Consider the following 16,393-nt stretch of genomic DNA (forward strand, 5'->3'; position numbering starts at 1 on the left):
GATCAAATACATTTTAAAACCAATTAAGAACAAGAAATAAAAATAAAAAGTTAAAATTATTTAAATGAATAAAAAAGAAAATGAATGCAGAAATAAAATGATGCAGTGCAATCAGTAAGTGCAGCACAGTGCTCAGTGAATAAATGCAGCACACCTGACTACTTCTGGAAGCTGGTTCCAGCTGCGGGTGGCATATTCTCACCTTGTTTTGAGCGAACCCTTGGAAATTACAACTGACTTGATCCTAATGATCTGAGAGGCCTGTTAGGTTTATATTCAACAAGCATATCTGCAATGTATTTAGGTCCTAGGCCATTGAGTGATTTATAAACAAGTAATAGTGCTCTAAATTAAATTCTAAATGTAACTAGAAGCCAGTGTAAAGTGTAAAGACTGGAGTAATATCCTCAGATTTTTGGGTTCGACTGAGAATTCTGGCAGCAGCATTTTGAATGAGATGCAGGTGTCTAATGGTGTTTTTGGGAAGGCCAGTGAGGAGCCCATTGCAGTAGTCCACCCTACTGGTGATGAATGCGTGAACAGGTTTCTCTAAGTCTTGAATGGATACAAAACATCTAATTCCCGCTATATTTATGAGATGATAGTAGGCTGATTTAGTTATTGATTTTGATGCGACTAATGAAACTAAGGTCTGACTCCAAAATGACACCAAGATTCCTTGATTTTTTTATCTTTAGACCCTTGGAGTCAAGGTATGTGTTCACCTTGGTAATTTCGCCTTTGTTGCCAAATGCAATGACCTCTGTCTTGTTGTTGTTTAACTGAAGGACATTTTGGTACATCCAACTGCTAATTTCATCAATACACTGGCACAGAGAGTCTATGGGGCTGTAGTCATTTGGGGATAGGGCTAGTTAAATCTGGGTGTTGTCTGCGTAGTTACAGAACGCAATTTGGTTCTTTTTCATAATTTGGCCTAGTGGGAGCATATACAGGTTGAACAGGAGCGGTTAAAGAATTGAGCTTTGTGGGACTCCACACGTCATGAATATCCACTCAGATTCATAGGAACCACTTTATATTAGGTGGCCTTAACTACTATGTACTTAACCATGTGATACAATGTACTTATTATGTACATACATGCTGTTGCATTGTAATTACATTTAAAGTACTTGCATTTAATTACATTTGTAGTTACACTGTTAACTTTACCCCTAACCCAACCCTTACCCTAAAACCTAACTCTAACCTCTAATCCTAACAGAATCAGAAGAAGAGAATCAGAATGAGCTTTATTGCCAAGTATGCTTACACATACAAGGAATTTGTCTTGGTGACAGGAGCTTCCAGTGTACAACCATACAAAAACAATACAAAAACAGCAGCAAGACATAGATAATAATAAAAAATAAAAAATTATACACATACATACAGACACACACATACATACATACACACATACACATGGGTAGTGCAAATCTAATACAATCTGTTATGTACAGTGTAAATACAAATCTGTTATGTACAGTGCAAATGTTTTTTTTTTTTTTTTTTTTTCAGAGGAATGAAATGGCAGAAGAGGTTGGATGTGTTGGATAAATATAAGAAAGACTAAACTGTGTATTGCACATAGTTATTGCTTAATGGGGCAATTTAACTGTTCATGAGATTGATAGCCTGAGGGAAAAAACTGTTCCTGTGCCTGACGGTTCTGGTGCTCAGAGCTCTGAAGCGTTGGCCAGAAGGCAACAGTTCAAAAAGGTAGTGAGCAGGGTAAGTGGGGTCCAGAGTGATTTTTCCAGCCTTTTTCCTCACTCTGGAAGTGTATAGTTCTTGAAGGGGGGGCAGAGAGCAACCAATAATCCTCTCAGCAGTCCGCACTGTCCTTTGTAGTCTTCTGATGTCTGATTTCGTAGCTGAACCACACCAGACAGTTATTGAAGTGCAGAGGACAGACTCAATGACTGCTGAGTAGAACTGTATCAGCAGCGTCTGTGGCAGGTTGAATTTCCTCAGCTGGCGAAGGAAGTACAACCTCTGCTGGGCCTTTTTCCACAATGGAGTCAATGTGGGTCTCCCACTTCAGGTCCTGTGAGATGGTAGTGCCCAGGAACCTGAATGACTCCACTGCTAACACAGTGCTGTTTAGAATGGTGAGGGGGGTCAGTGTTGGGGTGTTCCTCCTAAAGTCCACAATCATCTCCACCGTTTTAGCTCAAGGTTGTTTTGACTGCACCAGACAGCCAGCTGTTTAACCTCCCTTCTGTATGCAGACTCATCGTCATCTCGGATGAGGCCGATGACAGTGGTGTCATCTGCAAACTTCAGGAGCTTGACAGAGTTGTCCTTGGCGATGCAGTCATTGGTGTAGAGGGAGAAGAGTAGTGGGGAGAGCACACATCCCTGGGGGGCCACCAGTGCAGATTGTACAGGTGCTGGAAGTGAGTTTCCCCTGTCTCACAAGCTGCTGCCTGTCCATCAGAAAGCTGGTAATCCACTGACAGATAGACAAGGGAACAGAGAGTTGGTGTAATTTATTCTGGAGTATAGCTGGGATGATGGTGTTGAAAGCCGAACTGAAGTCCACAAAAAGAATCCTTGCATATGTCCCTGGTCTGTCCAGATGTTGCAGGATATGATGCAATCCCATGTTGACTGCATCATCCACAGACCTGTTTGCTCGATAAGCAGATTGAAGTGGATCTAGAAAGGGTCCAGTGATGTTCTTCAGGTGGGCCAACACCAGTCTTCCAAATCATTTCATGACCACAGACGTCTGGGCGACAGGTCTGTAGTCATTAAGTCCTGTGATTTTTGGTTTCTTTGGGATGGTTGAGTGCAGGTTGAGTAGCAGGAGGGGGGAGGAGGGGGGTTGCAGGAGGTGTTGGTGTTTGTGTGAAGTGAAGGTCAGAGTGGGTGTGGGGTGTGAGATTGGGCCTTTCAAATCTACAGTAGAACACATTCAGGTCGTCAGCCAGTTGTTGGTCCACCACAGGGTTGGGGGCAGGAGTCCTGTAATTCGTAAGTTGTTTCATGCCACTCCACACTGATGCAGGGTCATTAGCTGAAAACTTGTTTTTCAGCTTCTCAGAGAATCTTCTTTTAGCCACTCTGATTCCCTTATTCAGTGTGTTCCTGGCCTGATTGTACAAGACTTTATCCCCAACTCTGTAAGCATCCTCTTTGGCCTGACAAAGCTGCCTGAGTTCCGCTGTAAACCATGGTTTGTCATTGTTAAATGTTAAATAAGTCCTAATAGGAATGCACATATCCTCACAAAAACTGATATATGATGTAACAGTATCTGTGAGCTCGTCCAGATTGGGGTCTGCAGCCTCAAAAACACTCCAATCAGTGCAGTCAAAGCAGGCTTGTAGTTCCAGCTCTGCTTCATTGGTCCATCTCTTTACTGTCCTTAATACAGGCTTAGCAGATTTTAATTTCTGTCTGTAGGTTGGAAGAAGATGAACCAGACAGTGATCAGATAGTCCCAAAGCTGCTCTTGGAACAGAGCGATATGCATCCTTTATTGTTGTGTAACAATGATCCAGTATATTTCTGTCTCTGGTTGGGCATGTAATGTGCTGTTTGTATTTGGGCTGTTCACGTGTGAGGTTTGCTTTGTTAAAATCCCCAAGATTAATAATAACTGAGTGCGGGTATTGTTGTTCTGGGTCTGTGATTTGATCAGCCAGCTGTTGCAGCTCTGTGTTCAAACACGCGTTTGGCGCGATATACACACTCACCAGAAAAGGTGGAGGAAAACTCCCGCAGCGAGTGGAAAGGTTTACAGTTAATAAAGAGCGCTTCCAAATTAGGACAGCACATCCTCTTTAACGTTGTTACATCTGTACACCAACTTTCATTGATGTAAAAGCATGTTCCACCGCCTCTCGTTTTCCCCGTCAATTCCGCGATGCGATCTGCTCTGAACAGCTGAAAGCCCGGCAGATGTAACGCGCTGTCCGGAATGGCTTCACTCAGCCAGGTTTCTGTGAAGCACAAGGCAGCAGAGTTTGAAAAGTCCTTGTTTGTGCAGGTGAGGAGATGTAGTTCATCAGTTTTGTTAGGGAGAGAGCAGAGATTCGCAAGATGAATGCTCGGCAACGTTGTTCGAAAGCCGCGCCGACGGAGCCTGACCAGCGCACCTGCTCGTCTCCCTCGCCTGCATCTCCTAGCGCGTTTAAACGACACAGCCGCGCCTCTGACTAAAACGTCAAACAAAACGTCCGAATATTCAAAATCCAGGAAAATATTGAATGGTGTATGCTGTCGAATGTTCAGCAGTTCGTCTCTGGTAAAACTGACTGAAAAAAGATTACTAAACACAGGACAAACAAACAAAAATAACAAAACAATAGAAGCGCTCCACACCGAGGCGGCCATCCGCGGCACCATCATGATGTAATCCACGCCATCATGATGTAATAACCCTACCCTTACTCCTAAACCTACCCGTACCTCAACCTCAGCAGCAGCAAATGTGGGCATTTTGCAGAACAACATGTAGTTACACAGTAAATACATAGTCTTGTATGTATTTAATGTTAGTACATAGTTAAGGCCACCTAATATAAAGTGTGACCAGTATGTTCACATAGCAACCCTTCCCTTCAAGATATGACCTGAACCAACTGAGGTCTGTCCCAGAGTGCCCTACCCAGTTTTCCAATCCGTCTAGGTGAAAGTTGTGGTCAACAGTATCAAAGGCAGCACTGAGATCTAGTAATACCAGCACTGATATTTTGCCTGAATCAGTATTTAGCCAAATATCATTAAGTATCTTTATGAGCGCCGTCTCTATGCTGTGATGCAGTTGGAAACCAGATTGGAAATTGTCCATAATGATAACGGGCCATCAAGTTCCAAACTGAGCAAAAAAGCACCATACCGAACATCATAAAAGTAGTCTATTTGACTTGTGCTGTATATCCCAAGTCTTCTGAGCCATTTGATAGCTTTGTTTGAGGAACAGACTGAAATTTACATTAAAAGTTTTATTAATTTAGCAGATGCTTTAGTAGTGCATTAGTAGGATTAGGTCAAGTAGGGGGGCAATAACATATAACTGAGGGGCGTCGACTGGGGGTGGGGTGTTGACGTGTCTTCAGTTCCAGCATATTTCATTATGGTTAGGGTTAGGGGTTAGTGCTATGATGTTACAATTCAACCCTTTGCTTCACTTGTGCTTGGGGAGCATTGGGATAATTTGGGGGGGCAAAGCCCAGCCCAGCACCCCCTCGATCCAGCCCTGGGTCAAGTGCTCACTAAAGATATGTGTCTTTAGATGTTTCATGAAAATTGTTAGATAATCAGCTGCTCGTGTAGAGTTCGGAAGGTCGTCCCACCAGCGAGAAATGGTGGAAGTATAAGTATGAGGAAAAATGTTGTGCCTCTGTGAGATGGCACAACAAGGCACTGATCACCCGCCGATCGCAGTCGTTATTTAAGTTGCCATTCACTGAAAATCTTACTTTACAGCCATGGTTGCCATTTACTTACATTGTATGGAAAAGAGCAGCTTGGACATTCTGCTAAACATCTCCTTTTGTGTTTCACAGATGACAGAAAGTCATGATATCAGAATTTTTGAGTAAACTCTTCCTTTAGTCCAAAGAGCTCTAAGTGTCAAGTCTCTTCAAGTGTCACAGAGATCTCACTTTCACTTGATGAGCATTATTACGTGTTGTTTTCTTGCGGAAGATGTGCTTGGATCAGCAAACACAGGTTCTTTTAAACAGTCTAGAGAGGAAGATTAGTTTAACTAAAGGATGTTTGAAGTTGTTTAACTTGGAGGTAATGTGAGAATGTGCCAAGACTTTTTGTCTAGCCGAGAGACTGTGTGTGTGTGTGTGTGTGTGTGTGTGTGTGTGTCTATAGAAATAGTATGGTAACAGGTGGCTAAGAACATGGCAATTAGATACTGTGTTAACAGAAAAGTACAATAAATAACATTTAAAAAATAGACCAATGATCATTGTCTTTCCATTTCTCTCTATTTGACCAGCAATAATGAATAGTAGACCCAAAAATGAAAACTCTGTCATCATTTACTTTAACAAGTTATTAGTACAAATGACCTAATTCAACATAAATTTGTCATTTCTGAATGTCTGAATGTGTATATATTAGATACATGCTAGTGAACATTGTACAGTTTTAGTTTCATTCGTTTGATTTATTAATTCAAGCTGTTGAATTGTTCAGCTTTTGTTCAGCTCTTATTCCAGCTGTTCACTTGTCATCATTTAATTTCCACGATTCTCTGTCTCGGTGCGCGAGGCACGACTCTCTGCCGGTAGCGTTTCTTTCCTTTGGAGGAACTTTGCTCGCACAGGGAACAGGACCTGTAATTTAGGGCCTGGCAAGTGAAAGCGTATAATCAAGCCTGAGTCTTATTATAAACTGTGAGAGAAAGAGAAAGAAAGGCTGGGTGGATTCTGTGGCGCAGCGCAGATGAGTGCGTTATGGCACATACCTTTGATCCAAACACATGGGTACTTTTGCACACAACGCAAATCGTCTGGCCACCAGCCCTGGATATCACCACATTAAAATGCTAGAGCAGAGTTTTAACACTGTCAGAGTGTGTCAGAGTGACAAACCTTTCTATGGATATAATGCATATCTTTATTAAAGGGGAACTTTTGCGCACATTGCAATTGTCACCTGGCCAGCAGCCCAGGGCACAGTCACTTTTTAGCCTGAGATGAAGTACTTGTATTAAAGAGGCCATGAAATGGAAAATAAAAATGTCCATGATATTTAGACATACAGTATAAAAGGGTAAATGTACTATAAAAACATATTGTTAGTTTCAGAACTCAAAACACCAAACACAGACACGCGCGAACGTACGAGTTACGGGCCGTTCACACCAAATGTGTTTTTGCATGAATCTGCTCTATTTTACCATTGTTTTCCAATATAAACACATGCCGGACGAACGTCTTTGAATGTTACATCGTCTCGCTGTTTCAAAAACACATAAAAAAGTGCATAAAAAGGAAAGTGGAGATTTATAGTAAAAAAGGTCTTATATACTGATCTGTTTCTATCTGTTTTCCACACCTATCAAATCACATCAGGAGTCGTATGGATTACTTTTATACTGCCTTTATGTGATTTTTGGACCTTCAAAGTTCTGGCCACCATTCACTTGCATTGTATGGACCTACAGAGCTGAAATATTCTTCTAAAAATCTTTGTTTGTATTCAGTAGAAGAAAGAAAGTTATACACATCTGAGATGGCATGCGGGTAAGTATATGATGAGAAAATTTTCATTTTTGGCTGAACTTTCTCTTTAAGCCAGTTGGTGGCGATAAATGAGCGTGTTTTGTGTAATGAGTGAGTCGTTGAATCGTTGACAGTTTAATTGATTTGTTAAAAAATACAGGGTTGTTCACGAGCGAAACAATGGAAGTGAAAGAGAATGATTGGTTCACTTAAAAGATTCATTTTAAACACAGATTCATTCACAAACGAAATACCACTACCACACTGCAACAATGCAGGAAACGATAGTAAACCTGTTTTTTTATTTATTTATTATTATTATTATTATTATTATTATTATTATTGTTGTTCTTAAATTGAAATATTATGTTATAAAAAAAAAAATTCAATGCCTCCATGAGGTTGAGGGATGAGGTTATTGTTATGTTCTTCCTTATGTTTTTACAGTTCCTCAGTTATTATGGTACTGTAGTTGGCTGCAACATGATAAGTATTTCCTGCTGTCAAAATGTTCTACCCATGTTGAATTGTTAAAGGTAGCTCATACTGAGAATAAATTGTGTTTTTGTTTCATCACTTCCAGATTTGTGATAGTAATATTTACAACTTAAAAATCTTATCAATAAGTTATTTTCTACGAGTGGTGTTCAAAGTTGTGGTTCTTACTGAGTCAGCAAACACTTGAATTTCAGCCTTTCTTTGTCAACACTGATGCTCCAAAACATCTTCAGAAAGAGCATGCATGTTGGCAGCTTCAGCAAACAATGTGACATCTGAATCTGGAATTTCCCTGAAGATTGTTGTTCTTGTGAATATTGCAGATTACAGGAGCAAAGCAACATAATTAACACTTACAGTCACCAAAGGAGGTAAGATCTAGTCTAGTGATTGTTACCCAAAAAGAATCATAACCAAACATATCTAAGCACAAACGTCAACCCTACACAGCTGACACAAAAAGAAAGGCAAAAGTGCAATCTTTACATGTAGGTTAACGGTAGTGACACAAATGATAATCAGATGTATAGAGATTGAATCGCACCTTAAAGTTAACATGAAATCAAAACTGACCCTATTTACTTTCTTAATAAACATTCTTGATCTAATTGTGCATGATTCATCTATGCATGTTGTTCTAAAAAAAAAAAAAAATTATGATGTGCCTTTATAATAGTTAATTAAAATGTAATAACTTCTGTCTCTAAAACGACTTTCTGAAGCCTTTTTGACCGATGTCACCTCGTCAGTAATGGCCATTGAATAATGTTAACCAATAACCAAATAACTTTTTATGTAATGCTTTAGCAAATTCACATTCAGGTCTAGCTCTATTCTAGAATGGACACTTTTCACGATCCAATTAATTCCTGATGGATAACATCAAGTCCTGCCCCACATTTTTTTTTTTTTTTTAAATGTTATATCCTGTTTCATTCAATGGAGGTAAAATGGGTTGTGAATGTCATAACATGTTGATCATATCATGTAGCATCTTTGGTGCTATAATCTGATTTTTTTACAGCATAAAAAAATTAAGCCAAAAACAGCATATTTAGAGCCAAGCATAACCCATATCAAACCCTTTAGAAATGAAAATACACTCTTCAAAATGTGGCATAACACAGTTTAAAACAATGCAATGCATCAAAAATATAAAAAGAAAGAAATCTCTATATTTTTCAAAGCGTAAATCCAGAATGTTGTCACCTTGACATAAGTATACATTTCATTTTCCTGTGTTCTCACTACTCGGGATTTTTCAGGATGCACTGAGGCAGTTCAAACTTGCTTCGACCAAAAATTAATCAGATTTACGATTGAAAAAAATATCTTGACCATTTTGTAGAGTCAACACAAGCCAGTGAATCAGACCTTCTGTACTGTGCACCCCTATAGACCTGGAGAGCTCCAGACTGTATAGTAATTTTCTTTCACAGGTAAGATTGACTATCTCTCTCAGTCTGTTTCTTTACTTTAGGTTGATGAATTTGAGTGGGAGTCTGGCAGAGGAACTCAGAACCCCCTAAAGACCCAAACACAACATCCTCAAAATCTGTGTAATCACTACAGAACTCCACATTTCTTAGAACAGAGGTGGGCAAAAGATCTCTCTATTCTAAACCTCAAAGAGTCTCATTTTAAAGTCTCATGTTTTAAAGTGCAGTCTTTGGGGAAAAGAAAGCTTTATTTTTAATCCAAAAGTACTTTAAATGTAGAAACTGGCTTGTATTTTGTAGTATTCATATAATACTAGGTCCACAAAAAAAAAAAAAATAAAAAATAAAATATATATATATATATATATATATATATATATATATATATATATATATATATATATATATATATATATATATATATATATATATATATTTTTTTTTTTTTTTAATATTTATTTATTTATTTATTTTTTGGAGTTTGACAGCATCTGTTCCTATTCACTGTCATTGTAAGTAAAAGAGCAGTGTGAACATTCCTGAAAACATCTCTTTCTGTGTTACACAGAAGAAAAAATGTCATGTGGGTTTGGTACAAAATGACATCATGTGGGTTTGGTACAAAATGACATGTGTGTGAGTAAATAAGAACAGAATTCTATTTTTTAGATGAACTAACCATGAAACTAACACCAAAGCATTTTAAAAAGAACATAGAGAAAAGTTGACATTACCTGGCACCTCCGTCAGTCCTGCACTGGTGCTATTCGGCCTAAAACGGCCCGCTTGAACTTTCATGTTGGGACACAGAACATCTGCAGAAAGAAACAACATTGTGAGTGAACATATTTTTGGACAGTAATCCTTTGTTTTTATGGCCTTGTGAACAACCCACCACTCCACAATGTTTGGATTATGCAGAGTAATTTATTTATATGGTTAGATATTTAATTCTAGTCCTATTTTTGGTAACTATGATACATTTAAGGGTTATATTCCAATCTGTGCTTTATTAACAGTACAGGGTCTCCTGACAATGGGTGAATTTTCTAATCATCTGTTTTTATGAGCACAGACTTCATTAATTCATATTGTGAAATTGATTGATTTTTTCTGTTGACATTTTATTGTCCTCGCTCCAGGTGGCTGAGCAATCTGCCGTGGTATTTTGCCAGTAGCAAACCTTTTCATGCGCAAATATTTAACATTTAAACATTTAATGTTATGAGCACAGACATAATTAGGATAAAAATGTCCTTTTTAAATGCAGACAATTTCTCTTATGGGTTATTCCATGTCAAATCAACCAAATTTCAAAAAGTTCCCTGTGGGGGGTTGGGGGGGTCAAAAAGACAATTTTCTTCTATGATTTTGGAAGTAAACTACAGGTAAAAAATAAAAAATAAAAGAGTCATTATTTTATTTTTACAGACAGGTAAGTATATTACTAAAATCAGTTGACTTAAGCACACATTGTTAAATTATATGCCAATAGTATGTCCAGAAAATTGACGATTGAAAGTTTTGAAACACTTGACTGAAATGTTTCTCATGATCTTAAAAATCTTTTGATCCGATGGCGTATGCTTAAATGTTTGAAATTAGTTTTGTAGACGAAAATATAATTGTGCCACCATATTAATTTATTTCATTATAAAACTAAAATTTAATGTATTTTTTTTTATTTTTTTATTTTTTTAATTGATGACTTGGACCAAATAATACAGAAAAGCAGCCAATAAGTGCCAAATATAGATGGGAACTCCTTCAATACTGTTTAAAAAGCATCCCAGGGTGACACCTCAAGAAGCTGGTTGAGAAAATGTCAAGAGTACATGTCTGCAAATTCTAGGCAAAGTGTGAAGATGCTACTTTGAAGATGCTAAAATATAACACAGTTTTGATTTATTTTGGATTTTGTTTAGTCACAACATAATTCCCATAGTTCCATTTATGTTATTCCATAGTTTTGATGACTTTACTATTATTCTAATATGAAAAAAAAAATAATAATAATAATAATAATAATTATAATTATAATAAAGAATGAGTGTTTCAAAATTTTGACCAATAGTATATATATATATGCCACTTAAAGTTGTTCACGTAATCCATGTTTTAAAATGCAGATAAATTTGACAACAAAATAATAAATCATTTTTTTTTTTTTTTTTAAGCATTTACCAATTGATTTTTCTTTAATCATTTATCAGCTGAATGAATATTCAGTTTAACAGGTCATCACATGGGAACAACCAATTAACATTTTCAGTATATACAAAAAAAAAAAAAAACATTTTCTTTAAAAGAAATCTCAACAATGTCTCATACTGTGCTCCGATTCAAAAATCAGAGATTTCAATCCGAAATCACTCCAAATCAAAAGTCAGAGATTTAAATAAGACTAAAACTAAACTAAATAACTAACTAACTAAATAAATAAATAAATAAAATGCTCAACAAATTGTTCCCAGGAAGAACCAATTATAAGTGCAACACAGCTCTATAATGTTGTAAGTCAATAATGTCTCACAAATTTGTGTCCAATTTTCCTAAGTAATTTTGAGACAAAGCTGATTCTTAAACAAAAACCCATTAAGTCTCCAGAGCTCTTAAAGAGAGAACATTGAGTAATTCAATTTCCCTCTTTGAAGACATGAAGATTTTACTGGTATTTGATGGAAATTAACACTTGAGTGTCATTACCACTGTAATACTATGAATCTTCCTCTCTCAGCTTGAAAACAGCATGTTAGAGGATCCATTCAAGCCCTTCAGAGAAGACATCATGGCATAACTTATGACTCTATTGGCAGATAGATGTGGGGAAAGTTACAGGTTGATCCAGTGAGCTTACAGTATGGTTGAGCATAGCTATGCTAACGTCAGAGTGGTTATAATTTAGGACATTCAAACGGGCAGATTACAAATAGTGATACATAGCTTGTTAAAGCTCTGGTGACAGGAGGAAAGGCAACACCAGCAAACCTGCTTTACTATGGCCTTCGTAATGGGAATGTGCTATTTGTAGAGAGCAACTTGCTAGTGCTAAGGAAGGATGCTAATATTAGACCCTATTGGAGTTGTTATTGTTTCTTTGGACTTTTTACCAACTTTAATTAAAAGGGAGAGTGAGGAAGACAGGAAATGTTGAGGAAGGAACTTGAAATGTCACAAGAAGGATTCAAACTTGCGCTGCCCACATGAACACTATGTGTCAGAGCTCATGTGCTAACTGCTAACAATGACTAGCTGTTATTGTCAAAAAAGTGACACGAAAGTCATTAATTTAAAAAGAGAGTTGTCAATTTATGATGGCAAGACTAATGGTGATCATTGGTGATGCGATGTGGGCAATTGAACAAAGTCCCTGCCCACATGCAGAGATATAAATGAAAAATGTTCCATGGAAACCCAAATCAGAAAAAGTGGGAATTTTTGGCGAGTTTGATTCATGCCTTGATAATTGTTCATCTTGTTCATGATATATAATTCATTATGCAAAAATAAACAAATTCCCCATTTATAAATATGATATATGGCCATACTGTATATATATTTAAGAACATTACAGTTCATATTTTTGAGCATATATGTAGCTACATATTCAAATTCCACTAGTATATGAAAACTGTACATGTACATCCAGTATATTTTGGATATGTGTTTTGCATATTTTGCCAGATGCAATGGGTCTTTCTCCTCCAAAATATTCATTTGTAGTGGCAAAAAAAGAAAAGAAAAATGATGATCCCAAGTATTGGTTTGTGGTTTCCTAGAGTAAAACTGTAAATTGCTACACTAAAAAATGGCTTCACCTACATTAGCTTATGAAAGCAAAGTTGTGAAGGTGTATTGCGTTGGAATTGGTCTCAGGTTAGCAATTGGATATAAATACTTTGGAACTTTTGGAATTAGAGTAAATGGTGTGTAAATAATGTTAGCTCACCCAAAGAAAACACATTAGTGACTCCATTTACAGTAATGCTCTTTCAGCTGTTCTGACATTCAGGGACACACTAACAAAAAAGTTTTGTTGCTGTACCATTGCAAAGAGATGGTAATGTAATACCGCAGTACATGTAAAAAAAAACCTATAGTAAAACCATGGTACCACGACCAAACCAACATGGTAGTACCAGCGTACTTTTTTTGCAAGTGCACTGGTCAGCCCACTTCATCATTGTTATTACACCATATCTAAGCCTTCACTTAACATGGACTTACCTTGGCAGGGTATCAACAAAAATCATACCAAAATACCTGAATATGCCATTCATTACATTCTTTTGAATATATTTTTTATCCCTCTCTCGCTCTCGCTTTCTCTCCCACACATGCACACTCTTGGCATGAACCAGGCAGACACCCAAACCACAACGGCTGATCACGTCCCTGACAATCATGTATGATCTGACCCTGTAATTTTCTTTAATCGCTCCTATAAATAGCGTTTTGTAGCATTTTAGAGGCATCAACTTCACTGCGAATTCCACTTAACAGAGGTTGGGTCACTTGACACAATTACATATCTCTCTGATACAGTGTCCTCAGAGTGACTCTCCCAAAAGCCCACACCTCTGACCGTGTCCCTGTCCTGCCCCAAACATCATGTCCTGACCATGAAAAAAGTGCCACCCACTCCACGATAAATAAAGGTTTGAGAAAAGAACACCTGGCTGACTATTTTTGTTGAATTCAAGTACAGCTGTATGTGCCAAGTAGAGCTGTGACATCCATTTACATTTACATTGAGTCATTAAGCAGATGCTTTTATCCAAAGCTACTTATAAATGAAGAACATAGCAAGCAATTTGTCATATAAAAGTCAACAATATCTGCAGTATAGCACTGCGAAGTTCTCAAAGTGGCTGGAGTAGTTTAAAAGCTAGCATAGAAGAAAGAGACAGACATCCACTTATAATGATATACAGTATAATGATAAAGATATTGCTCTTTCTGCATCCCTACAAACAAATAAGCCATGTTCCTTCCTCCCATTTCCAACTGTTGGGTAGTTCTTACCTTTGCCAGAACATTATAATATGGATATTGGTTCCTGTATCTACATCCTTGTTGGTCCTGGAACAACATCGACCAATTTGCCCTCAGATTTTAGGGGTAGGGCTAGGCTTTAGGCCAAAATATACTTCGGTTTTCACATGTACGGTAGCATATGCGTACAGTTGTTGAACGCTTTAGCCTATCAATTACAGTATACTCCATTTCACCATGCACATATTATGCACATTAATACTGCTATGCGATATGGGACTTTTTCTCTTCAGGACTTAAGACACATCTAATACAAATCTGTTATCTGTTATGTACAGTGCAAATACAAATCTGTTATGTACAGTGCAAATGTTTTTGTTTGTTTTTTCCTAGAGGAATGAAATGGCAGAAGAGGTTGGATGTGTTCGATAAATATAAAAAAGACTAAGCTGTGTATTGCACATAGTTATTGCTCAATGGGGCAATTTAACTGTTCATGAGATGGACAGCCTGAGGGAAAAAACTGTTCCTGTGCCTGACGGTTCTGGCGCTCAGAGCTCTGAAGCGTTGGCCAGAAGGCAACAGTTCAAAAAGGTAATGGGCAGGGTGAGTGGGGTTCAGAGTGATTTTTCCAGCCTTTTTCCTCACTCTGGAAGTGTATAGTTCTTGAAGGGGAGGCAGGGGGCTACCAATAATCCTTTCAGCAGTCCGAACTGTCCTTTGTTGTCTTCTGATGTCTGATTTTGTAGCTGAACCAAACCAGACAGTTACTGAAGTGTAGAGGACAGACTCAGTGACTGCTGAGTAGAACTGTATCAGCAGCACCTGTGGTAGGTTGAATTTCCTCAGCTGGTGAAGGAAGTACAACCTCTGCTGGGCCTTTTTCCACAATGGAGTCAATGTGTGTCTCCCACTTAATGTCCTGTGAGATGGTAGTGCCCAGGAACCTGAATGACTCCACTGCTGACACAGTGCTGTTTAGAATGGTAAGGGGGGTCAGTGTTGGAGTGTTCTTCCTAAAGTCTACAATCATCTCCACTGTTTTGAGCGTGTTCAGCTCAGGGTTGTTTTGACTGCACCAGACAGCCAGCTGTTCAACCTCCCTTCTGTATGCAGACTCATCATCATCTCGGATGAGGCCGATGACAGTGGTGTCATCTGCAAACTTCAGGAGCTTGACAGAGGTGTCCTTGGCAATGCAGTCATTGGTGTAGAGGGAGAAGAGTAGTGGGGAGAGCACACATCCCTGCGGGGCACCAGTGCTGATTGTACAGGTGCTGGAAGTGAGTTTCCCCTGTCTCACAAGCTGCTGCCTGTCTGTCAGAAAGCTGGTAATCCACTGACAGATAGACAAGGGAACAGAGTTGGTGTAATTTATTCTGGAATATAGCTGGGATGATGGTGTTGAAAGCTGAACTGAAGTCCACAAAAAGGATCCTTGCATATGTCCCTGGTCTGTCCAGATGTTGCAGGATATGATGCAATCCCATGTTGACTGCATCATCCACAGACTTGTTTGCTCGATAAGCAAATTGAAGGGGATCTAGAAAGGGTCCAGTGTTGTTCTTCAGGTGGGCCAACACCAGTCTCTCAAATTATTTCATGAGCACAGACGTCAGGGCGACAGGTCTGTAGTCATTAAGTCCTGTGATTTTTGGTTTCTTTGGGACAGGAATAATGAATGAGCGTTTGAAGCAGCATGAGATTTCACACTGCTCCAGTGATCTATTGAAGATCTGTGTGAAGATGGGGGCCAGCTGGTTAGCATAGGATTGAAGACACGCTGGTGAGACGCCATCTGGGCCTGAAGCTTTCCTCGTCTTTTGTTTCCGAAAGACGCAGCTCACATCATCTTCACAGATCTTAAGTGCAGGTTGAGTAGCAGGAGGGGGGAGGAGGGGGGTTGCAGGAGGTGTTGGTGTTTGTGTGAAGTGAAGGTCAGAGTGGGTGTGGGGTGTGAGATTGGGCCTTTCAAATCTGCAGTAGAACACATTCAGGTCGTCAGCCAGTTGTTGGTCCACCACAGGGTTGGGGGTAGGAGTCCTGTAATTTGTGAATTGTTTCATGCCACTCCACACTGATGCAGGGTCGTTAGCTGAAAACTTGTTTTTCAGCTTCTCAGGGTATCGTCTTTTAGCCACTCTGATTTCCTTGTTCAGTGTGTTCCTGCCCACCCCGTAAGCATCCTCTTTGGCCTGACGAAGTTGCCTGAGCTCTGCTGTAAACCACGGTTTGTCATTGTTGAACTTTAAATAAGTC

The 16,393-nt window shown here is 38.7% G+C and overlaps 1 protein-coding gene across 1 annotated transcript in view; it reads right to left on the minus strand.

The window, feature by feature from the left end:
• The window catches only part of LOC127424804 (collagen alpha-1(XXII) chain-like), a 90,477-nt gene that overhangs the window by 59,373 nt on the left and 14,711 nt on the right, over positions 1-16,393 (minus strand). Inside the window, exon 4 of the mRNA XM_051670225.1 lies at positions 9,874-9,954. Within this exon, the coding sequence (XP_051526185.1) occupies positions 9,874-9,954 (81 nt within the window). The remainder of the gene's footprint in view (positions 1-9,873; positions 9,955-16,393) is intronic.

Source organism: Myxocyprinus asiaticus, chromosome 34, assembly GCF_019703515.2.
Source record: "Myxocyprinus asiaticus isolate MX2 ecotype Aquarium Trade chromosome 34, UBuf_Myxa_2, whole genome shotgun sequence".
In the NCBI taxonomy this organism is placed as follows: Eukaryota; Metazoa; Chordata; class Actinopteri; order Cypriniformes; family Catostomidae; genus Myxocyprinus; species Myxocyprinus asiaticus.